The 23,989-nt window shown below is 47.2% G+C and overlaps 2 protein-coding genes across 4 annotated transcripts in view; both read right to left on the reverse strand.

Moving 5' to 3' along the window:
• HMBS (hydroxymethylbilane synthase) overlaps positions 1 to 1,127 on the reverse strand; it is a 37,115-nt gene extending 35,988 nt beyond the window's left edge. Inside the window, exon 1 of the mRNA XM_044997043.1 lies at positions 948 to 1,127. Within this exon, the coding sequence (XP_044852978.1) occupies positions 948 to 1,095 (148 nt within the window). The 5' untranslated portion in view covers positions 1,096 to 1,127. The remainder of the gene's footprint in view (positions 1 to 947) is intronic.
• Positions 1,128 to 3,294: 2,167 nt separating this feature from the next.
• VPS11 (VPS11 core subunit of CORVET and HOPS complexes) overlaps positions 3,295 to 23,989 on the reverse strand; it is a 36,958-nt gene continuing 16,263 nt past the window's right edge. For all 3 annotated transcript variants that reach the window (XM_044997093.1, XM_044997094.1, XM_044997091.1), the window contains exons 7-16: positions 23,404 to 23,555; positions 17,756 to 17,942; positions 17,154 to 17,297; positions 16,489 to 16,677; positions 11,845 to 12,006; positions 8,915 to 9,054; positions 7,622 to 7,824; positions 6,877 to 7,048; positions 6,385 to 6,607; positions 3,295 to 4,468 (exon numbers count right to left, since the gene is read on the reverse strand). In XM_044997093.1, coding sequence (XP_044853028.1) covers positions 4,304 to 4,468; positions 6,385 to 6,607; positions 6,877 to 7,048; positions 7,622 to 7,824; positions 8,915 to 9,054; positions 11,845 to 12,006; positions 16,489 to 16,677; positions 17,154 to 17,297; positions 17,756 to 17,942; positions 23,404 to 23,555 — 1,737 coding nt within the window. In that variant the 3' untranslated portion in view covers positions 3,295 to 4,303. The remainder of the gene's footprint in view (positions 4,469 to 6,384; positions 6,608 to 6,876; positions 7,049 to 7,621; positions 7,825 to 8,914; positions 9,055 to 11,844; positions 12,007 to 16,488; positions 16,678 to 17,153; positions 17,298 to 17,755; positions 17,943 to 23,403; positions 23,556 to 23,989) is intronic.

Below are 23,989 nucleotides of genomic sequence, written 5' to 3' on the forward strand. Positions count from 1 at the left end.
TTTCTATACGCCAAAGGGCAACTGAAAAACAAGGCAACAGCTGTGCGCACACCTAACAGACATCCTACTATTAGTTTAGGGCCCAATGCTGTGAGGTACTAAACACTTTTGACTCCTAAAGAGAAACAGCTCCCGGCAGGCTTTCAGAACCTTACTGTAGCGAACCCATAGTGTATTTCAAGATGCAGGTGGTCACTTGGTTTCTAGTGCATATATTAAATATTTTTGCCCATTGTACTCTTTCTAGTTCTTACCAACGGTAATTCTTAGCCACGCAGAATGCGTTCACAAGTGTCTTCACATGCATCAAGCAACAAAGAAAAGGGGCTACACTTCCTAAAGCCTGATGGATTCCAAACACACACATTAGGTCAGCAAAACCACTCCTAGTGGTTTCAGGGAATGCTTACCATAGCCCAGTTAACTACCCAAAATGCTCTTTCTATAAAGGAGAACTATTAGGAAATTGACTGCATTACATATCACTCACACACTTCCCATTTCATTTTTCCACCAAACAGGTAAAGCACAGGTGGTGGGAGAGCAAGTTTCTTCCACTCCACACCATCAATGCGCCTCAGCCCCACTCAGAAGCAGCCTCCTCCAGCAGTAAGCGGCTGGCGTTCAGACTAGACAGCAGCTCCTCCAGCCCTGGACTCGCGGGCTGAGCGTGGCGGGGGCGCGCTCGGTGCCAGTGCGATGGACACGCGTGGGGGGTGAAGCAGACATACAGCCAGCGGAACAGGACAGCACCAGCCAGCCCCAGGGAGCGAGCTTGTCCCTACGCTGCCGGCTGCGGGCTTGGCCATTCCTAAAGCTCATCCCGTCGCGCTGGCGCCCAAGGAGGGGGAAAGGCGCCCCGACCCCTTCCCCGCCCGCCAGCATTCAAAGGGGGCGGGGGCGGGGACCCCCCGCTTCTCTCCCCTCAGCAGCCCGGGCAAGGATATCCCCGAACACCAGGCTGCCTCTGCCCGAGTCGCAGACGGTGACGCCCGGCGGAAGGGCGAAGGGCTTCCCCCCGTCGGGCCCGGCCGGCTCCTTCACCGGCTCCCTGTCAAAGAACACGAAGCGGCGCCACTGCAGGTACGCGGCCATCTTGGCGCCCAGAGCCGGGCCGGGCCGTGCGCGCGTGAGGGGCGGCGGCGGCCGGGGGGGAGCCGTCACGTGGGACGCTGCGCAGGCGCTGTCCGCCTCGCCGCTGCCGGGAGCTGTAGTTTTCGCGCGCGCAGCGGCGGGAGGAAAGTGAAGCATGCGCGCGAGGCCCTGCCCCCTTCTCACTACGTCCCCCCCTTTCCCTGGGCAGGTGTGTGGGAGGGGGAAGGGAGGGCTCAGGGCTCTAACTGGCGCCGTGCGCTCTGGCCTGGGGCCAGAAATGAGCGGCGCAGGGTGCGGGAGGGGCTCTGGCCTGGGGGCAAGAGGTTGGGGTGCAGGAGGGGTCTGGTGCAAGGCCAGGGATGAGGGGCTCCAGGCTGGGAGGTGTGGCAGAGGGGTTTATGGTAGTGGGGTTCAGGCTCTGGGGTGGAGATAAGGGATTTTGAGGGGCTCAGGCTTACCGCTGGTGGCTCCCAGTCAGCTGTGCTGCAGGGATACCTGGTCATCCTAGGAGAAACACTAACTATTCAATAACACTTACTAGATGGTCATAGAGGGCATGGCTCACGGCTGGATAACGTGTCAATATCGCAGCATTGCTTTTTTTAATGTTATTGCACATACCACTCCAAACCAATCTCAGGGAAGGGCCTAGGCCCAAACACTAGAGAGAACCATTTAAAAAGCCTAAAATCATGGATCCCTGGGGTAGCTAGTTTGATGGACCTTATTAAGATTACAATAATGCAGCCCTGATAACAATAACAAAAAGCAAGTATTTCATACAAAAAAAATGCACATTTTTGTTTTAACTTAAAACCACTTGAGTTCTCCCATTCCAGAATCATGTTAATTTATGAGACTAGAACACATAAAACAATAACATTTGTGATAGTTGTAGGGTTTTTTTCTTGCTTTCTCATTTTGCAAATGTTGGATTTCAAAGTAACTGTTTCTTTATTGGAGGTTTACTAAGAGGTTTACTTGAGGGCCTGATGACTTCCTGGTTTTGAGTGGGGGGAAAGAAAAGCAGCTTTTTGTTGCTAGTGTTTTACCTGTGAAACCAGGAATTACATTTCACCTCCCCGTGGCCCATTAAATACGTAAGAATCTTCATTCATGTGTTGTTATGCCTGTGTGTGATAGTTACATAGAAGCCAGGGCCTCACACTGCCGGGCTATACGGAGAAGGTATATAGACCTCTTCCCCTGAAGCACGCACATGCAAAGGACTTCATATGCAGCCACTAGGCAAGCACACACGGGACTTTACAGTCTGTATTTACATATTAAAGCTAGGGCTGCTGCTGCTAATGGAACAATGGGTGGTGGACCTCACACAGCTGAAGGTGAGTTGGGAGACAGGCGCCCTCAGAATAGCCCTGCAGCACTAGCTACACCCTGGCAGTATAAGAAAGAAAAGTCACTAGTAGTTGTATGTAAACACACACAAAACAGCAGCAGGAAATAGTGTTATGTTGCTAGAACAGTGATTTCCACATAGAGAAAAATATTAAGCACAGAAAGTCAAAGTCATCCCTGCTGAAACCACAGTGGTCTCACTGCAATTACATCAGAGATGAATTTGGGCCAGTGTGCTCAGTTACACAAAAACATGAAAAGCCCATCTGAGCTTCCTGAACACCAGGGCTCTTAGAAAACCAGGGTATTTGCATAAAGAACAGCCCAAAGGCTCATATTCTAGTTGAACAGAAGGCAGTTCCATCTTATGTTGTTTTATGTAAAAAGCAGGGGTTTAAATAAAAGTAAGGAAGGCCCTAAATTTATGCAGAGAGGGATGGGGGGTTGCTGATCCACAGAGCCCTGCCAGCGGGCAGGAGGCGCTAGGGGTGAGCTGACAGGGGGCTTCCAATGGGTGCTCAGCACCTACCATTGAAGTTCCATGCACTGAGGTTCCCAACTCAGCCGTAATTTTAATAATACTGGGCCTGATCTTGGGAAAAGAACCTGTCAAACCTCACAGGGATAAGGGAATTCTTAAGTGATCAATATAATCAATAGCTCAGCAACGCAGTGCTATAGAAATAGAGGGGATTTTCTGACAATTGCTTATGTGCAGTTAGTGGACCTAGGATTTGTCTTTGTTGCAGAGTGAGGGACGGGAAGTTATTTTATATATAGATAAGATTAATATGCACTGTGAAAAACATTTTTTGCATTTCTATAAGAGAAAACCGTACATTTAACTTGTTATGAAGAAGTGTATTTTCTTCTCTTTTCAGATACACAACTTGTGACTCCAGGGGCCCCTCCAGGGCAGATTATATCCCTAAGTCATCACACAGTCAGTTCACATTCAGAAAAAGCCTATGTTCTCATTTCTTTGAGCTACAAAACATGCATAAATTCAAAGTATGTACACATAAGAAATGTCTTATAGTAAGCAATTCTAACCTTTAAATTAAAAGAGAGTAACAGCACAACTGAATTTGTGTGAGGTCATTTTTAATACAGGTGAAACATGGGTCGAGCAGCTGCCAGGAGAAATTCTGAACTCACATTTTCGTTGAATTTCTATCTATATGCCTATTGGGCCATTCTTCATTACATAAAATAATTTCAGAGCAACCAACTGAAGCAATTACACCCCTAAAAGACCATCTGGCCCCAAACTCTGATTTTTCATCAGTGATCACCGGACTTTATCTCTGGTCTACAAACAACTAAATTAAAAAACAAATCAACAAAAAACCCAAGACAAGCACACCACACAGCACTCGATCATTGGGCAAGAAACCCAAATATTTTTCATAGCCTTCTGTTCTGCCAAGCTAGTATAGTGGTAATTAGCTGCAACACTGGCTAACCCAGCCCACAGGACAATCAGTTACTGCCCAGCGGAAACCTGCTGCAAAAGGCTTTGTGCTGTGCAAATGTGACACCAGAGATTGCCCTGTAGAGTTGCAGACAGGTTGGTGTGCCCAGGGCTTAAGGCACTGTGAGGCTGTCAGAGGGGTGCTATGCACCATGACCTGTACTCAAACCCTCCCAGAAAGTGCACCGTTCTTTGCATCATATATATCCCAACACGGTAGTTTTATAGCCACTTGAGCACATGTCCTCTCCAGTCAAGTTCCATCCCAGTTCATTGGAGGGGTTGAAAGACATCAAGAAGCAACTAATTTACAGAGTCTTTAAGATAAGTATAGTACAAGATCCACAAGGGAGGCCTCCCAGGGAAGGCATGGCTTTAGGTGCTGCGTTTTGTGTGTATGAGGAGTTCCCTCTGCAGGCCAGCCTCAATAGTTGTGGCTGATTTGCCTGGGGGCAGATCCGTGATGAGAGTGAGCTTGTTGAAAACCCCACGACCAAAGTAATCAGCAACAACAGAGAAGCCATCATTAGAGCACTTGAGCTGTCAAAGACAAAAAGAAGCTTCATTAAGAGAGGGTGGGGTCCTGCTCCAAAGGCACTCATGTTCCATCTGCTGCAATCTCAACCATATTTGGTCACTTCATTTTGCAGCATTTACATTACATAAGCAAAGGAGCATTGTCACCCTTGGTGGAAGCTCTTATACTAACACACCTCAAGAAAGATTTTCTGCAGCTAGGATATTCAGCCTTCCCGATTATCCACATGTTCACCTAAATATTCAGTTCATCTCCATTTAAATCATGTGCCGTCAAATCAAATTGATCCCTATGCTTTTGAACACCACCAACTTAGCATATGTTAAAGTACATATTGCCTTGTCTACATTTGATTTTTCAGATGTGTTTGTTTGAATAGATTAGCTACAAATTCTAACATTTTAAATCCTTGCTTAGAAAAGGTCTGATAGGAGACACTATCTTTACGGTCTTAAACCTGCCTCGGCCAACTTGACCAATTATTTTCTACCTACTTCAATTTCACTATAGTTTCAGGTCAAACTGTTGTGCAGTGTTATTGTATGCTATTGCGCAGCTGTCATGTTCCATCCCACAGGTGGATGCCTTTCAGTGACAGCTGAAGGGAAATTACTTCTAGATACCTCCATTTGTAAAGCACAAAAGAATCCTTTGGTATGCAAGGCACCTCAGAGACAAGTCATTCAGCTACCAGTGCTCCACAATTCAGGTTCAATAAGGACCTGTTTGCAAAGTTGCTTCATCCTTTCCTATTCTCAGTAAGGGCAGGTCTACACTATGGGGGAAAATCGATATAAGATACGCAACTTCAGCTACGTGAATAACGTAGCTGAAGTCGAAGTATCTGATATCAAATTACTTACCGTCCTCACGGCGCGGGATCGACGTCCGCGGCTCCCCATGTCGACTCCGCTACCGCTGTTCGCTTTGGTGGAGTTACGGAGTCGGCATGAGCGCGTTCGGGGATCGATATATCGAGACTAGATGAGACGTGATATATCGATCCCCGAGAAATCGATTGCTACCCGCTGATACGGCGGGTAGTGAAGACGTACCCCAAGTCTCACAAACAGCACAGGAGCCTGAACTCCTGTGTATATTAACACATACTGTTCACAGCAGCATGGGTGGCAAGTTCTATGGGCCCCCATGGCGCTTGGGCACCAGGAATATTCCTGGCCCAGGGCCCAGCTCCAGCACTGTTTGAAGCTGGGTCTCTCCCTTGGTCCAGCCTTCCACCCCCAGGCGCCCCCCTCCATGCATTCCCCGGGCCATTTACAACGGCCCAGGGCCCCCACCACTGGCAGCGTAGCAGAGAGGAGTGGCTTCCTGCCTGCTCGCTTCATGTGGCTGCCGGCCAATAGGAAGCTGCGGGGACAGTGCCTGGGGGTAGCAGCATGAGGAGGCCCCCCACCCTGCCTAGGAGTCCCAGGTAAGTGCCGCACCCACCCCCTCCCAGAGCCTGCACCCCAGCCCTCCACACTCCCTCCCAGAGTTTACACCCAAACTCCATTCCAGAGCCCGCACCTCACACTTCAGACCCCTTCCCCCACCCCAACTCCCTCCCAGAGCCCAACCTCTCACCCCTTCTGCACCCAAACGTCCTCCCAGACCATGCACCCTAATCATAGATCATAGAATATCAGGGTTGGAAGGGACCTCAGGAGGTTATCTAGTCCAACCCCCCTGCTCAAAGCAGGACTAATCCCCTTTCCCAGCCCAGGGCCTGCACCCCAGACCTCCTCCCCCCACCCAAACTCCCTCCCATAGCCTTAGGTAGGTGGGGGGTGGAGTTGAGGGGGCAGGATCTGGGCATTCTAGGCACCACCAGAATTTCTACAAACCTGCCAACCCTGCACAGCAGAGATTTAAACCCAGCAGGTATAAGGGGAAAGGGCAGTGATGATGATACCGCTACCTGATGCTGAAACTGATCATGCAGATCTCTCTTCTGTTCTTGGGCTCGGATCATATCTGTGACCTTTCGGTTCTCTGGCATGCAGGTGGGACATTCTGAATCGCTCTCTGAGTAACTCTCAAAGCAGTGCTGGTGAAAGGAATGACCACACAGGAAGTGGACTGAAGGCAGCTCCAGGGCACTTGTACAGATGCTGCACTTTGTTTTCTGGAAGATCTTGGGACTGAGACAATTTGGGGGTTGGGGGAGAGAGAGACAGAATATGATTTTTCTTAAGAAAATGAAGAAATAGGACTACCCAACGTAAGACACCCCATAGTCAGTGCACCTGAGCAGCTGCTGAAGGCAGGATTTTCCCTCTAGATCTCCAAACCCATATCAAGCTCACTCAACCACTGGCAATAGAACAGGAGGAGACCTTGGGGATGCACACTATAGGATGCTCAAACTAGATTTTTATATAGCCAGGGAGAGAGTGAGTCTCTCCTGCACCTGGTTTTGAGGTCTTCAATCTCCTGGCGGATCCTTGTGGTCTCTTCACGATATTTCTGAATCCTCTGCTCATCCTGCTCAATCTGGCGGCTCTGCTTCTGCAGCTTGTTGACAAGATAATCCTTGATCACAGACAGCGTAGCCGTGGAGTTATGAGCCAGAGTCTGCACAACTGAGAATAACCAGCACATTAATACAGAAACAAACCAAGAGCTGGAACAGCTGTGTTGGTCTTATCTGGACTGGTCTTTTCTGAAATGCCATCCGAAGACCGAAGGGCTCAGGGTTTTACTGAATTACAAAACTCTTAACTAAAACTCTAAACTTTAGACGGTATTAGACAGGGAAACTGTGGGTTCCAGTGACCAATGTGCTTAGGGGATTCCAGAAATAGATGACGGGGAGGTGTTTAGAGCCGGACACTGGGAGTCAAGAGACCTGGATTCTATTCCAGTTTTGTCACCAGTTCACAGTCTGTCTTGGGCATGTCACTTCACCAAAGGGGAAACCAAGGCACAGAGACTGAATGGGGATACTGCTTAGTCACAGGCAGGTTGTGAAGCTTGATTAGAATTAGTAAGCCCTCCCCTCAATCAGGGATCACTGGTATGTGCCCTCCCTACGGTGCAGGCTGCTAGTGGACTAGCTACATCTCAAGCTGCATTGACTAATGCATTCCTCCAAACTCTCTGTCCAGAGAGAGCTCATTCTAGCCCTATTTCCTTGCTGTACGTCTTGTCATTACCGAGCAGTGGAGGCATGAGGTTCTTGTTTTCAATATGCTTCAGTACCGCTGTGATGTATTCCTTGCAGTCCTCTTCTTTCCGGGCAAAATAGCTGAGGGCCTGTTCCCAGAGACAGGTCTCTTGGTCTCCATACAACTCGCACACCTCAATCACCTTCCTGTACTGCTCATTTTGCATGTGATAATGCATAATCTGTTGGAAACTGAAAAAAGGGGAGCCAGGGAGAGAGCAGGTCAGTTGGTCAGCCCACCTCTCCCTTACTCACTGCTGCAGGGATCCCAGCCTGTCACCTGGCCACATAGTTCCCCAACATTACTGCAAAGCCCCAGTTCAGCTAGACCCTTCTACATTACAGTACACCACCCCTCTGAAAAAACAGCAGCAGAGACACAGTTTAGTTTTTCAGCTTGGTAACTGACCTAGATCCCTGCTTTGAGGCTTTCAAAGGACCCTTACCCTTACCTTCCGCTTGTAGTACATGTAGTAAGAGGAGGCCCTAAGATATAAACCTTGGTATCAGAGGCCCGGTATGAGGCCTGAACTAAAGTAATGGTCAAGACTTTGCTAACATAAAGCAAAGTTAAGCTGTGAGCCAGAGGCAGGCCCTGCTCACAGAAGCTGGCAAGGAAAGGGCTGATACGTACCTAAAAGGTACTGAACATTCACATACTTGCACATTCCACACAGATAATAAAGAACAGGCCGGCCCATCCCAATGACAGGGGCAAAAGGGTAAAATGATGGATAGAGTTGTTTTGATCGAACCAACATGTACAAGTAGAAGGCAGCACCTAAACACGTAGAGAGGTTGAACCTTGCTGCGTAGAGGGGTGGCCCCTCAATACGTCAGGTGTGATGTGAAACTTGTTTGTATCTGTGTATAAGAATGCATTCCTGGGGCGGTGTCTTTGTCCGGCCTAGGGGGCAGTGGAAAGTCCCGCCACTGACTGAGCCGAGTCCATTGCCAAGAGGCACTTTCTCGTAGTATGCCCGGTAGACTAAGTAATCTACGGGGAACTGCATTGTGTCCGAGGTCGCAATAAACCTAGTCGACGTGACTTTGCATCTTACTAGACTCTGTGGTTATTGGGGGTTCTCGTCGGGTCTGCTGTGTCAGCTATCTGCAGAGCTGGGGCAGCACACAGAGGGAACACACGCACGCAGCCGAGTGATATCAACATTGGAGAAAGCAGAGCACCACACCGGTAACACTCTGACAACAGTACATAAAGGGTTGTGGTCCAGTGCCTAAACCAATAAGGCTCAGTCCCTGGAAGGGAAGCAGCACTCACAGTTTGCCCTGTTCATAAAGGTAGAGGACACCATCCTTGAAGTTGTGCATCTGACACAGTACCAAAGCCTTATGGAAAACTGTTCTGAACCTTCCACTCTTCAGCAGGGTGATGGCTTCGCTGTGCAGCTTCTCTTTGATCTGCAAAGGAGACAAAACCAAATAGAGTGTTAAGCTCCAGGAGCTTGGCAAATTAACAAGATAAGAACGGCCATACTGGGTCAGACCAAAGGTCCATCAAGCCCAGTATCCTGTCCTCTGACAGTGGCCAATGGCAGATACCCCAAAGGGAATGAACAGAAAGGTTATCAAGTGATTCATGCCCTGTCTCCCAATCCCAGCTTCTGGCAAGCAGAGGCTAGGGACACCATTCCTGCTCATCCTGGCTAATAGATTGATGGAAGATAGGTCCATCAATAGCTATCTAGCTCCCTTTTGAACCCTGTTATAGTATAGGCCTTCACAACACCCTCTGGCAAGGAGTGCCAGAGGTTGACAGTGCATTGCGTGAAAAAATACTTTCTTGTGTTTGTTTTAAACCTGCTACCTATTAATTTCATTTGGTGGCCCCTTGTTCTTGTATTATGAGAAGGAGTAAATAACACTATCTTATTTACTTTCTCTATACTACTCATGATTTTATAGACCTCTATCATATTCCCCCTTAGTTGCTCTTTTCAAGCTGAAAAGTCCCAGTCTTATTAATCTCTCCTCATATGGAAGCTGTTCTATACCCCTAATCATTTTTGTTGCCCTTTTCTGAACCTTTTCCAATTCCAATACATCTTTTTTGAGATGGGGAAACCACATCTGCATGCAGTATTCAAGGTGTGGACATACCATGGATTTATATAGAGGCAATATGACATTTTCTGTCTTATTATCTATCCCTTTCTTGATGACTCCCAACATTCTGTTCGCTGTTTTGACTGCCACTGCACATTGAGTGGATGATTTCAGAGAACTATCCACAATGACTCCAAGATCTTTTTCTTGAGTGGTAACAGCTAATTTAGACACCATCATTGTATATGTATATTTAATATTATGTTTTCCAATGTGCATTACTTTGCATTTATCATTAAATTTCATCTGCCATTTTGTTCCCCAGTCACCCAGTTTTGTGAGATCCTTTTGTAGTGCGTCGCAGTCTGTCTGGGACTTAAATATCTGAAGTAGTTTTGTATCATCTGCAAATTTTGCCACCTCACTGTTTACCCCTTTTCCCAGATTGTTTATGAATATGTTAAATAGGACTGGGCCCAGTACAGATCCCTGGGGGACACCACTATTTACTTCTCTCCATGCTGAAAACTGACCATTTATTCCTACCCTTTGTTTCCCATTTTTTAACCAGTTACCAATCCATGAGAGAACCTTCCCTCTTATCCCATGACTGCTTATTTTGCTTAAGAGCCTTTGGTGAGGGACCTTTTCAAAGGCTTTATGAAAACCTAAAACACTATATCCACTGAAGCAAAGAGTCCTGTGGCACATTATTGACTAACAGACATATTGGAGCATGAGCTTTTGTGGGTGAATACCCACTTCGTCGGACTCTGCTGCTTTTACCGATCCAGACTAACATGGCTACCCCTCTGATATATATCCACTGGATCTCCTTTCTCCCCAATCTTGTTGACTCCCTCAAAGAATTCTAGTAGATTGGTGAGGCATGTTGACTATTTCTCAACAAATTATGTTCATTTATGTGTCTGACAATTTTGTTCTTTACGATAGTTTCAACCAATTTGCCCAGTACTGAAGTAAGGCTTACTGGCCTGTAGTTGCCAGGGTCACCTCTGGAGCCCTTTTTAGAAATTGGCATCACATTAGCTATCCTCCAGTAATTTGGTACAGAAGCTGATTTAAATGATAGGTTACAGTCTACAGTAAGTAGTCCTGCAATTTCACATTTGAGTTTCTTCAGAACTCTTGGGTGAATACCATCAGGTCCTGGAGACTTATTAATGTTTAGTTTATCAATTTGTTCCAAAACCTCCTCTAATGACATCTCAATTTGGGACACCCCAAGGACCAGACATTTACCCTGCAGCTCTCCTGGGGGAGAGGAAGGGGGAGTTCGCTCTGTTCTTCCCCTTTCCCTATTAAAAAAATAAGAGGAATTCTCCTTGGCCTTGATTAGCAGTGATCAAGATGATTGCTGGGAGTCAGTTTTCAGAACAAAAAGGGTGCAGCGAGTGAGACAAGGCACTCTCCCAAGGGGTCATAATTTTTCAGCACCCAGAATCAATTAGACCCTTAGGGACTGAGTCCAGCCTAACCTAATAGAAATGTAATAGATGGACTGTGCTGGTTTGTCCATTCATCTGTCCAGCACAGCATGCTTAGGTCACCCTGTATTAAAACCATATGAGTAGAGCTTAGAGCAAGGGTCCCCAACGCGGCGCCCGCGGGGGCATCTTAATGCGCCCGCATCCTGGCCCCCGGGAGAGCACCCGCCAAAATGCCGCCGAATTTCAGCGGCATTTCAGCGGGGACACCTCTCGATGACGACCTTGTCGCCAGCAAGTGATATCGAGAGGCGTCGCCCCCGAAATTCAGGAGCGACGCCTCTCAATGACGCAACTTGTCAACGGCAAGCAACGTCATCGAGAGGCATCGCCCCCAAATTTCGGGGGCGACGCCTCTCGATGACACCGCTTTCCGTCGACAGATGATGTCATCGAGAGGCGTCGCCCCCAAATTTCAGTGAGACGCCTCTCGATGACATCACTTGTCGACAGCAAGCAGCAGCATCGCCAAAATTCGGTGGCATTTCAGCAGGTGCTCCACCGCCGCAGTGTCCTTTCTCTGGCGCCCGAGGAAAAGGTTGGGGACCACTGGCTTAGAGGTTGAAAAACGATGCCAATAGAAATGGTGGGCCCGCCAAAGCCCCTTCTCTAGCTAGAGGGTGAAAGGAGCTCAAACCTGCAGATCCTGTTCATGTGCCCAGTTCTGGAGTCGAAGTTCCAGCAGTGTGTCATAGACGCCCTGGGGAGAGTCAGACTGCACCTCTGTCATGTGCTCCAGAAAAGCCTTCAGCTCCCGGGAGTTGTTTGCAAAGATTGGAATGAATTCCTCAGAATTAGCCTTTAACACAAGCCAGAAAGAAAGTCAGACACACTGTCCAATCCCAAGTGCATGTCTCTCTGTGGCACTCAGCACCCCAAAGCACCCCATATTTCCTCATGGTGATGTAATTATTATATGGATTTGTACAAAGCATGCTGTGTGAGCTATCCTTTTACAAGTCTTGATCTGCTAAACATTAATATCTTGTTGGATTGTATGTGCTATCATCATATGTGAAGTTATGAAATCTTGCTATGTGAGAGTTACTAAAGTATGATGTAAGGCTGGAAGCACCCACTGCTAGCCTTTCAGGTACAACAATGAAGAGGCTAGACAGTGCTAATGGCCCATCAACAAAGACAATAGCCATGGAAAAGGCTTGTCCACACCTGTGGATGCTTCAGCCAGCCTATGGATAATGGCCGGTATGCTATGCTGGGAGAGCAACACAGAGGTGCACAGACAATCAGGAAGTTTTTGGAAAGTGTTGGGGACAATTTCCTGGTGCAAGTGCTGGAGGAACCAACTAGGGGCAGAGCTTTTCTTGACCTGCTGCTCACAAACAGAGGAGAATTAGTAGGGGAAGCAAAAGTGGATGGGAACTTGGGAGGCACTGACCATGAGATGGTCAAGTTCAGGATCCTGACACAAGGAAGAAAGGAGAGCAGATGAATACGGAGCCTGGACTTCAGAAAAGCAGACTTTGACTTCCTCCGGGAACTGATGGGCAGGATCCCCTGGGAGAATAACATGAGAGGGAAGAAAGGAGTCCAGGAGAGCTGGCTGTATTTGAAAGAATCCTTATTGAGGCTGCAGGAACAAACCATCCCGACGTAGAAAGAATAGTAAATATGGCAGGCGTCCAATTTGGCTTAACAGTGAAATCCAGGAACAGACATGAATTCACCAAGGACAAGTCATGCCTGACTAACCTAATTGCCTTCTATGACGAGATAACTGGCTCTGTGGATGAGGGGAAAGCAGTGGATGTGTTATTCCTTGACTTTAGCAAAACTTTTGATACAGCCTCCCACAGTATTCTTGCCAGCAAGTTAAAGAATTATGGGCTGAATTATGGACTGTAAGGTTGATAGAAGGCTGGTTAGATCGTCGGGCTCAACGGGTAGTGATTAATGGCTCCATATCTAGTTGGCAGCCGGTCTGAAGCTGAGTGCCCCAAGGGTCAATCCTGGGGCCGGTTTGTTCAATATCTTCATTAATGATCTGGAGGATGGCGTGGATTGCACCCTCAGCAAGTTTGCAGATGACACTAAACTGGGAGGAGTGGTAGATACGCTGGAGGGTAGGGATAGGATACAGAGGGACCTAGACAAATTAGAGAATTGGGCCAAAAGAAATCAGATGAGGTTCAACAAGGACAAGGGCAGAGTCCTGCACTTAGGACGGAAGAAGAAAGAAATCCCATGCACCGCTACAGACTAGGGACCGAATGGCTAGGCAACAGTTCTGCAGAGAAGGACCTAGGGGTTACAGTGGACGAGAAGCTGGATACGAGTCGACAATGCGCCCTTGTTGCCAAGAAGGCTAATGGCATTTTGAGCCGTATAAGTAGGGGCATTGCCAGCAGATCAAGGGACATGATCATTCCTCTCTATTCGACACTGGTGAGGCCTCACCTGGAGTTTTATGTCCAGTTTTGGGCACCACACTACAAGAAGGATGTGGACAAATTGGAAAGAGTCCAGCGGAGGGCAACAAAAAATGATTAGGGGGCTGGAGCACATGACTTATGAGGAGAGTCCGAGAGAACTGGGATTGTTTAGTCTGCAGAAGAGAAGAATGGGGGGGGGGGGGGGGGATTTGATAGCTGCTTTCAACTACCTGAGAGAGGGTTCCAAAGAGGATGGATCTAGACTGTTCTCAGTGGTACCAGATGACAGAACAAGGAGTAACGGTCTCAAGTTGCAGTGGGGGAGGTTTAGGTTGGATATTAGGAAAAACTCTTTTACTAGGAGGGTGGTGAAGCACTGGAATGGGAGGTGGTGGAATCTCCTTCCTTGGAGGTTTTTAAGGTCAGGCTTGACGAAGCCCTGGCTGGGATGATTTAGTTGGGGATTGGTCTTGCTTTGAGCAGAGGGTTGGACTAGATGACCTCCTGAGGTCCCTTTCAACCCTGTTAGTCTATGATTCTGTGACTCATCAGGAGAATGCAAGGGCTGGTGATCAGATCATATGATACTGAACTCCATTTTGGTACTTGATTTTTTCCCCAAACTGAGCTGGGAATTTAGCTTGGAACAAAGGGGTTCCCACCACATGGAAAAAACTATATAAGGGGGAAGTGACATCACTACGGAACCTCACTCCACACACAAGAGAACACCTGGAAATACCTGAGAAATAAAGACTGAACTGGGGGAAATGTTGGTTCCAGATTAAAGGGATTTCTAGCCTGTGTATGGAAACTTGGTGAACTGCTTGTACTGTCTAACTGGGTGAGACACTGTTTGATTCAAATCCTATCCAGTATATTAGGCTTAGATTGCTTTTTTGTTTATTTGCTAGGTAATCTGCCTTGATCTGTTTGTTATCACTTATCACTTAAAATCTATCTTTCTGTAGTTAATAAACTTGTTTTGTTTTATGTTTTATCTTAACCAGTATGTTTTTGAGTGAAGTGTTTGGGAAAATCTCTGTTCAGCTAACAAAGGCTTGGGGCATATCTTCCCCACATCGAGGGGGAAGTAGACTAATTTAAAGAGCTTGCATTGTACAGATCCCTGTGAAGTGCAGACAGTATACTTCTAGGTTTATACTCCAGTAGGGGTGCGAGGCTGGGCAGCTGGGAAATTGGTTGGTGCCTCCATTGTGGGTCCATGATTGGTTTAGGTAAAGCACTCAGGTATGTTGCGCCTCCTGCTGTGATGTTGGGTGATAACAGGGCTCAGAGGGGGCTGGCTGGGTGTTATCAGCAAAAGCAGTGTAGGAAGCCAACCCAGCTGAAAGATTTGGGGGCACAGCAGGTCCAAGGGCTTCCAGGCGTCACCTTGGGGGTACACTCCCCACCTAGTCTAAGTAGAATCTCTTTCAACAAGCAGCAGATCCAAACACTGGAAATTCAAACTTGTGCCTTTTAGATCGAGGGAAACTTCCTTTCGGGTGATCTTGGTGGAATTAGAGCAGCTCAGTGCAGAACAATGATCCTTTAGAATTTCCCAGGTGTCTATTGCTATTAAATATTTTATCACAGATAAAGGTCCCAATGAGGGTTAGGGCACCATTGTGGTCAGCGCTGTACAAACACATAAGATGATGCAGTCTCTGCCCCAAACACCTTACAATCTAAACAGACAAGGCAAACAGTGATGGTCAGACAAACAAACAGGGCATCAAAATCACAAATCTTAGGTTCATTTAAATAAAACCTCTCTCCCCAACTCAGCCCCTCCCCCATCTCCTACATGTTCCCCTATTACTGACCCAGTGGGCCCTTCTCCCATCCTTCCTATCACTCAGAAGTGTTTCACTTTATTATTAGTCCATCTGGTTACATTTTATAGCCACTATTTTTGCTTATTCAATGCCTGTTGTCTCACTTTCCTTTCCACCCCAATCAGCACCCAACCCCCACACCACTGTCTTGCACTTTCAAAGTTCAGTTCACAATTCTGCTGATGTCAGAGGACACAAAAGGGACACAGGACTCTGAAGGAGAGTGCTCCCTTGCCCTGCTGCCAATTCTCCCCAATTCCTTCAGAGAAGCAGAGGCCTTGTGAGACATCTCTAAGGGGGGAAGCTGGTGGGCCTTCCCAACATTTATAGGGAACAGACGCCACACAGACCCTTGTGTCCCATTGACTAGGATGCAGTGGTGGGGAACTAGAGGGTGCTGATGGGACCTACAGGCCCAAGCAATCCAATTTCCCTGCTCCAAAGCCTCTGCCAACACATCACCCCTTAGGGTGGTGATGGGAGGCTGGGCTCTGCTCATATGTTCCAGTGCAGAAGTTTGGGAAGAGAGGGGGAGGAACTAGTGAAGAAAGTTGCCTAGTGCTTAAAGCAGAGCCTTGGAGCTACTGCTCCTCTTTTCTAGTCACAGCTCTGCCACTGATTGTGCAACCTTGGGCTGGTCACTTCACCATTGCCTCTGTTTACCCAGAGAGGAGAGGAGAGATCAGTCTGGGACCAGACCCGAGGTCTCCAGCTTCTTGTTCACTTAAGAAGCAATATACAGGGTAGCGGTAGTAAAGATGCCACCTCTCCCATGATCCAAAGGTTTCAGTATTTTTCTAATGCAATGCATAAGTCTTCAGACCTACCCAATACCATAGGGTGACCCCCCCGGTCTGTTAAGTCTTCAATAGCAATGGAACAAAGCTCTAGGATTCTTACGGCATCTGTGACCCCATGTCTCCACGAGAAACATCCCTTTGCTCCAACACTTTCTAGTCATATTTGTCAGCTATGAAATCATCACATTAGCTACATCTCCTCACTCAACCTCTCAAGGGCACACTGGTTCAGTTACCCAAATCTTACCTTTTTCCCCTCCAGCATCCCAGAGCCTTCACGGTCTCCTGCTGGCCGGTAGGCCGTGCATAGGATCTTCAGCAGTTCCGTGGTCTCATTGGGGACATGGTGCATCAGGATTTTGCCATACCGCTTCATGTTACTTTCTGCCTGGTCAAAGGGCAGCTTGCCAATGTACTGCAAGGCCTCCTGGTAATTCTGCAAGGGAGAGCTGGTGAGAGTCACATGGTACCACCTTCTGTAATTCAGATACAAAAGCCAAAGCCCTATCTGCACAATAGCCAACATGCAGAGAAACAATGCAGTATTTTATTTAAAACCAACCAACAAACAAAAAAAGGTATCCCAAACGATAACTTTGCCCACCAATGAAATGCGACCATCTGTGGGGTGAGATGGTGGCAGCCAGATGGACAACTAGCACTGATCCAGGACAAAACAGCTATTCCAGTAGCAGCACCTGAAGCAAGAGCACATTTAAGCCCTGTGTAATTACTTATATGCCTCAGAGGCAAGTCTGACTAGTGCACAATGCTAGCAGTTGTTCGTACTGCTAGCACAATTATGCCCTGAGCAGCTTAGACTCCCATGCTGCATGGAGGAGCATTCCTGACAAAGAGAGGCTTTCATACCATATAGGGATCAAACAGAAATGGTTAAAGGTATCTTCTCACCTTGATGTCCTCCAGCTGGATTTTGAGGAACCATTCATGGTGTGCATGCTTCTCTGCCAGGTACACAGCATGGGAAAAGTAACCTGCTTGACGGAGTACCTTGATTGCTGTCTCCACATCAAAGTGGACCTCACTCTCACTGGTCTGCAAGGAGGAAATGATGGGGGATTACTGGTGGAGAGGGAGAGATAGGCCTGATATGGATTTGCAGACATCTGGCCTATGAGCAAGAGTCCTCTAGGCTATTGGCAGAGACAGACCAGCTTCCACGCATGAGGACCCAAACAGCGTCTGTTAAATTCCTCTCATGCAAGACAAGCATTGCATGTGCAGATGGCCATTGTTCTAGTTAGATTTCTAAGATTTAATCACACTAGGAAAACAATCTTCCATGCTCAAAGCTTAAGATGGCAAATCAAAAGAATGCTGCAGTGGTGCTGGAAGCTTAGAGATATGTGCATGAGTATGTTAAGGACTAATCCAGCAGTCCTTATGCGGGCCAAGCTACTACTGGAATCAGTCTACCATGTTGTTATTACCCTTTTTCTAATCACTGTACAACCTGATAGTTTTGCATAACTACTTTTACCTTCCCCCATTACCTTGATGAACTCCTCCAGTTTGGAGCTGTCTTTGAGTTTGGTGTAGCAGTTTAGCAGCAGAGTGGTGTGGTCTGCGTTGGCAAGGGACTGTAGGTGGAGTGTCTGCAAGTACGCAGTCAGGTTGTGTATACGCTGAGCATCTAAGAACTTCCGGATCACATAAGATGGCTCTAGCTTCCCAATGGTCCTTGAGAGAAAAGTGACATGAAGTCTCTATTTTCAATAAGCCAGAGATAAAAGAATTGACAGCACAGCAATAAAGCTCTGGACACCAACAGGAATCCACCCATTAGGGTCCCAGCTATGTTTCAGAAATGATGACTGGTCAGACCATACCACCATCCATCCTCACATGTGGAGCAAACTTAATACTCTGCCCAAGAGACCTTGGATTAAGGTTGGGGTGGAAACACATGACGACTTAACATCTTATTTTAAGGGGAAGGTGTGGTTTTGACACACAACTGAGTTAAGACCACCTCAAAAAGTGTTTAAAAACAAGGTTTCCTGAGCCCTATACTCAGAGCTCTTCGCCTCACTTTAACATCTTAGCCACTATTAGCCTGCTATTACACTGTTGTGATCACAACTCCATAGTAAAATTTATGTCAACACTTCATAAATTCCAAGAATCCCAGAAACAGAAATACTGGTTCTAAATAAGACAGATACTAGTTCTTGCTTAGAGCTGTCTCTTACTAATACCCCAATTTATGAAACTTTAAAAGGCCACTTGTCAAGTTCTTTTAGTCCCAAAAATGTAGGTTTTGTTAAAGATATTTATACCCTGGTATAAAGAAATGTATGAGTTTTTTTGTTTGTTTTTAATATTTCACTGAATATAGTTTTATTTTTTTAAACATTCCCCAGGTGTTATATACGAATTAGCAGATGGATCACATCTGTGATTCATCTAGTCCAATATCCTGCCTATGGCAATGAATGGCACCAAATACTTCAGAGGAAAGTGCAAGAAACCTCACAGTAGGCAGATTTGGGATAATCTGTCCCCACATGAAGACCTCATCCTAATCCCAAAAAATTAGATTGGCTACTTGAAACAATTTTTGTCTGCATTAACTATTGTATCACTAAGGCCTGGTCTACATTACAAACTTAGGTCAAAGGAAACCGTGTTAAGTCGATCTATTAATATATGTCTCTACAATACTGAGTCCCTTCCGCTGACCTACGTTGCTTGTAAAGTCGACTTCTTTACTCCACCTCTGCGAGAGACGTAGCACTTGATTCAACACCACGGGTCAACAGGGGCTAGTGTAGACACTGTATTGTGTAATTTAAATGAATTGGCCTTCAGGAGGTGTCCCACAGTGTTCTGCTGTGACCGCTCTGGAGAGCGCTTTCAACTCCACTGCATGGCAACCAGATACACAGGAAACAGCCCCTCCCCTGCTAAAGCCCCAGGAACTTTTGAGTTTTCATTTCCTGTTTGATGGGTGTGGAGAGCTCGCCAGCACAGCTGATCATGGAGACTCAATGCCACAAACGAGCTCCAGCATGGAGTACACACGGGGTGGTGAATCTTATTGCTTTGTGGGAAGAAGAGTCTGTGCAGGCACAGCTCCGATTCAGCAGAAGAAACGCTGACATCTATGCCAAGATCCCGTGGGGCATGTGGGAGAAGGGCTACACCAGGGACACACAGCAGTGCTGCGTGGAAATAAAGGAACTTCGGCAAGCGTACCAGAAGACAAGGGAGGTGAACAGTCGTTCTCTTTCTGTCCCACAAACATGCCGCTTTTATGAGGAGCTGCATGCGATTCTTGATGGCAACCCTACCACTACCCCAAAATGGAGTGTGGATACCTCCCAGGAGTCCTGAGCCACCTTGGGCAACAACAAGGAGGACATTGTTGACGATGAAGCGGAGGAGGAGAAAGGGAGGCAGGCAAGCAGAGGATCCATTCTCCCCAACAACCAAGAACTGTCTTTAACAAACGAGCCCAAAGGGAACAGGTGACTGCCGAGCAGGATACCGGAATGGCACCTCTGGTGACTACACATTTCCAATCAAACTGTAGGGTTTACGTGCTATTATTTTGTTTAATCCGAACAAAATAGGAGGTGTAGTGGGTATCGGTGGCCACTCCAGCTACACAGAGGGTGCTCTCAGAAAAGAAGATTATTTATGTACCAGGGATGGCCTGGAAATCCTCCATGGAGATCTCTACGAAGCTTTCATGGAGGTACTCTGCAATCCTTTGCAGGTTTCTGGGAAGGGCTGCACAATTGTTTCCACCACAGTAGGACACTTTCCAGCGCCACTCCAGTATTAATTTTGCTGACTTCATAGCAGCACACGGCATTGCAGCATAAGGACCAGGTCTGTACCCAGATACTTGCAGCATCTGCTCCCTTGCTGCCTCTGTTCCCCTCAAGAGATGCATAGGGTCTCCTAGAGGAAATGGAGGAAGTTTTCAATGCAAGCCCTTGAACCACAAACAATACAACAAGTAATCTGCCTCCCTTTGGTGGAATCTGGGTCACACAACCACGCTTTCCCTAAAGTGCCGTGGCTGTGGTTGGAAGGGATTACAGTTGATGCGTGGGGGCGGCTTCCTGTGTGTTACCCTCCCATGAAACCTAGTGCCGCCTTTGTAAAAAAAAAAAAAAAAAAAAAACTATTTGGGGAGCTTTACGCTGGTGCCCGTCCTTAAGCACCATCCAGGTTGCTAGGGGAAAGGGGGCATTTCTCAAGTGTCCAACTGTGCTCCCAATGATGTCTTCACAAAAGCAGCAGCACAAAACCTGTTGCCCATGCCTTGTTGCCTTACTCATCTTGGCTGGAGCAGCAAACCGATAGCGGTTGTGATTACATTGTGGTGTGCAGTGAAGTGTTTTGAGGGGTGTGTTTTTTTAATACAAATAATCAACCTTGCACCAGAAACAATGTATGCCCTGTCAATGGTACCCTTGTGCTTTGAATTCCTTGCAGTTGAAATCTTGTTCGTTGGCATATCTTCCACACTGGGACAGAGACATTCCCAGATTAGAAGGTGGAAAAAGAAGACTTGGGAGGACGTGTTCAAGGAGTTAACGCATGCCTCACAGACAGCTGAGGCAAACAGTGGAGGATTTCACTCTCCGAGAACCTGGACATGGACAGGGAGGACAGGAGAGCATGCAGGGAACAAGAGCGTGCCACGCAGGATGAGATGCTGCAGATTATGAAGGAGCAATCAGACATGTTGAGGCTTCTGGCTGAGCTTCAAGAACGGCTGCTGGATGCTAGACTCCCTCTGCAGTCCGTGCAGAAGTGCCTGCCATCATCGCCTAGTTCTCAATCTTCCTCCCCAAAATGTCCTATGAGGCAGGGGGGAGGTGGAGGAAAGAGTCTGTATCCCTTGCAGTCAACACCAGGATAGATAAAAGGAACAGAAGGCGCCCATTCCCAAACCTTTGATTGTTATTGCAGTGCATCTGTAAGCAAGCTTTCCTTGTTTCTCCCCTCACAGTATTATCAGCCCTTTTGCCCTAGATTATCTTACTTTTCTTTGCTGTCTGAGTTTGTGTGCATAATAAAACAAAACAGATTGAGAAAAAAAGGCTCTTTATTCATTCCACACATGGTGGTTGGTGAGGGTGAAGTTTACAGGGGAGAAAATGCAATGGAGGGAATAGTTTGGTAAGGAACAACACAGATAAGCGTCACATTACTCTGGCTCATTGCTGAAACTGGTTTTCAAGGTCTCACAGAGATGCAAAGCGCCTCGATGGGCTCTTCTTATTGCCCTGGTATCTGGCTGCTCAATATTGGCTGCTTAAGTGATCTGCCTCAACCCCCCACCCCGGGGTAAACTTTTCTCCCTTTATTTCACAGATCTTATGGAGCACACAGCAGGCAGTGATAACAACGGGGATATTGCTTTCACTGAGGTCTAACCCAGTAAGCAAACAGCGCCAGCGATCTTTTAAATGTCCAAAGGCACATTCCACCACCATTCTGTACTTGCTCAGCCTATGGTTGAACCAGTCCTTACTGCTATCCAAGTGGCCAGCGTACTGCTTCATGAGCCATGGGAGCAAGGCGTAGGCTGGGTCTCCCAGGATCGTGATTGGCATGTCAACATCATCAATGGTTATTTTGCGGTCTGGAAAGGAAGTCCCTGCTTGCAGCTTTCTGAACAGACCTATGTTCCTAAATACGTGCGCGTCATGCGCCTTTCCCAACCATCCCATGTTAATGTTGGTGAAATGGCCCCTGTGATCCACCAGCGCTTGGAACACCACTGAAGTATCCCTTTCAGTTTATGTACTCTTTAGCAAGGTGGTCTGGTGCCAAGATAGGGATATGCATGCCATCTATCCCCCCACCGCAGTTAGGGAACCCCGTCCCGGCAAAACCATCCATTATATCTTGCATGTTGCACAGTCACTACCCTTCTTAGCAGAAGTCTGTTAATGGCCCTGCAAACTTGGATCACGATAGATCCCACGGTAGATTTATCCACTCCAAACTGATGCCTCACTGACCGGTAGCAGTCTGGCGTCGTAAGCTTCCACAGAGTGATCGCCACTCACTTCTCCACTATCAGAGCAGCTCTCATTTTAGTATTGCTGCGCTTCAAGGCTGGGGAAATCTCTGCACACAGTTCCTGGAAAGTGGCCTTGCACATTCAAAAGTTGTACAGTCACTACTTGTGATCCCATAGCTGGGCAACAATCCGGTCACAGCAATCACTGCTTGTTTCCCAGAACCAGAAACCGCACTCAACTCTGTTCAGCTGATGTGACTGTCGCCAGCAACTGTGAATTGTTTCATTCTATGGCTTCCAGCAGGGCTGCCTGCATGACATCACATTGTTCTATGCAGCGACTCCTGTACTGGCTGTGTAAATACCGCAGGATAAGGCGCAAGGTGTTTGTAATGCTCACAACAACACTCCCCCTAATTCTGTAATATCCTTTTTGAAACTGGATAACCAGTACTGCCCACAGAATTCAAAATGAAGGCAAACCACTGTTTATATAATGACATCATAATATTTTGTGTTTAATCTCAATCCTGTTCCTTATGCATCCTAACACCTTGTCACTCGATACACAGTTGTGGTAAAAAAAAAGCAGAGTTCTTCATTGAGCTGTACATAGTGATGCTCACGTTCCTTTCCCAAGGTGATGCTATTAATTTAGAACCCTGTAAGGCTGATTGACAGACCCTTTCTTACCACTACAACTCAATACATTAGGTTTGACTTGTGTCTGTTACCCAGGGACTAGCTAAATCAGTGTTTCTCAAACTGGGGTCACCGCTTGTGTAGGGAAAGCCCCTAGCGGGCCAGGCCAGTTTGTTTACCTATTCCATCCGCAGGTCCGGCCGATCGCTGCTCCCACTGGCTCGCTGCTCCAGGCCAATGGGAGCTGCTGGAAGTGGTGCAAGCCGATGGACTTACTGGCTGCTGCTTCCAGCAGCCCCCATTGGCCTGCAGCGGTGAACCGTGGCCAGTGGGAGCTGCGATTGGCCAGACCTGCGGATGGGACAGGTAAACAAACCAGCCCGGCCTGCCAGGGGCTTTCCCTACACAAGCGGAGACCCCAGTTTGATAAACACTGAACTAAATGCAAGGCCTCAGCAGCCCCTGTATACTTTCATTATATTCCCCTGGCTTTTCATGGCCCCTTCCTACCGTATATACTGCTGAATGGCTCCATCATGGTTCCCTTTGTTGTACAGATGATCTCCATATTGCCTGAAAATCTCTGATAAGCCATCGCTGTCCAAGTGGTGACTCTTGGCCAGGTTAATAGCCATTTCAAACAGGTTCTTTTTGAACAGCATCTGTGGAATGTGAAGAGAAGATGGCAATATGAGGGCAAGAGCTTCTCTCTCCTTCTTAACGCAGAGGTCAGGCAATTTCCCTGCCTTGAATCCTAAAAGAAACCAAGACACCCCACAAACTTGTAATTTTCCCCTCAAACGAGAGCAACTTGGGCTTCTCACTGCCATAAAACAGAAATGAAGGCAGCAGAGGTAGAAGACAGGGACAGAGCCTTGAAGGTGGAGTGGATGAAGAGAATAAACTCTTTATGGGGTATGAGAGAGGGGAAACTGCAGTGCAGAGATCTAAGAATGTAGGGGACTTAATCAATAAGATCATATTATATGTAATGGACAGATCAGATTGTGTGTACTGCAAAGAAGCAACATATTGACTAACATGTATCCATCTCCCAACTCTTGTCCTGACTCCTTGAGGCTCCCCCACATCAGGT

Source organism: Mauremys mutica, chromosome 22, assembly GCF_020497125.1.
Source record: "Mauremys mutica isolate MM-2020 ecotype Southern chromosome 22, ASM2049712v1, whole genome shotgun sequence".
NCBI lineage: Eukaryota > Metazoa > Chordata > Testudines > Geoemydidae > Mauremys > Mauremys mutica.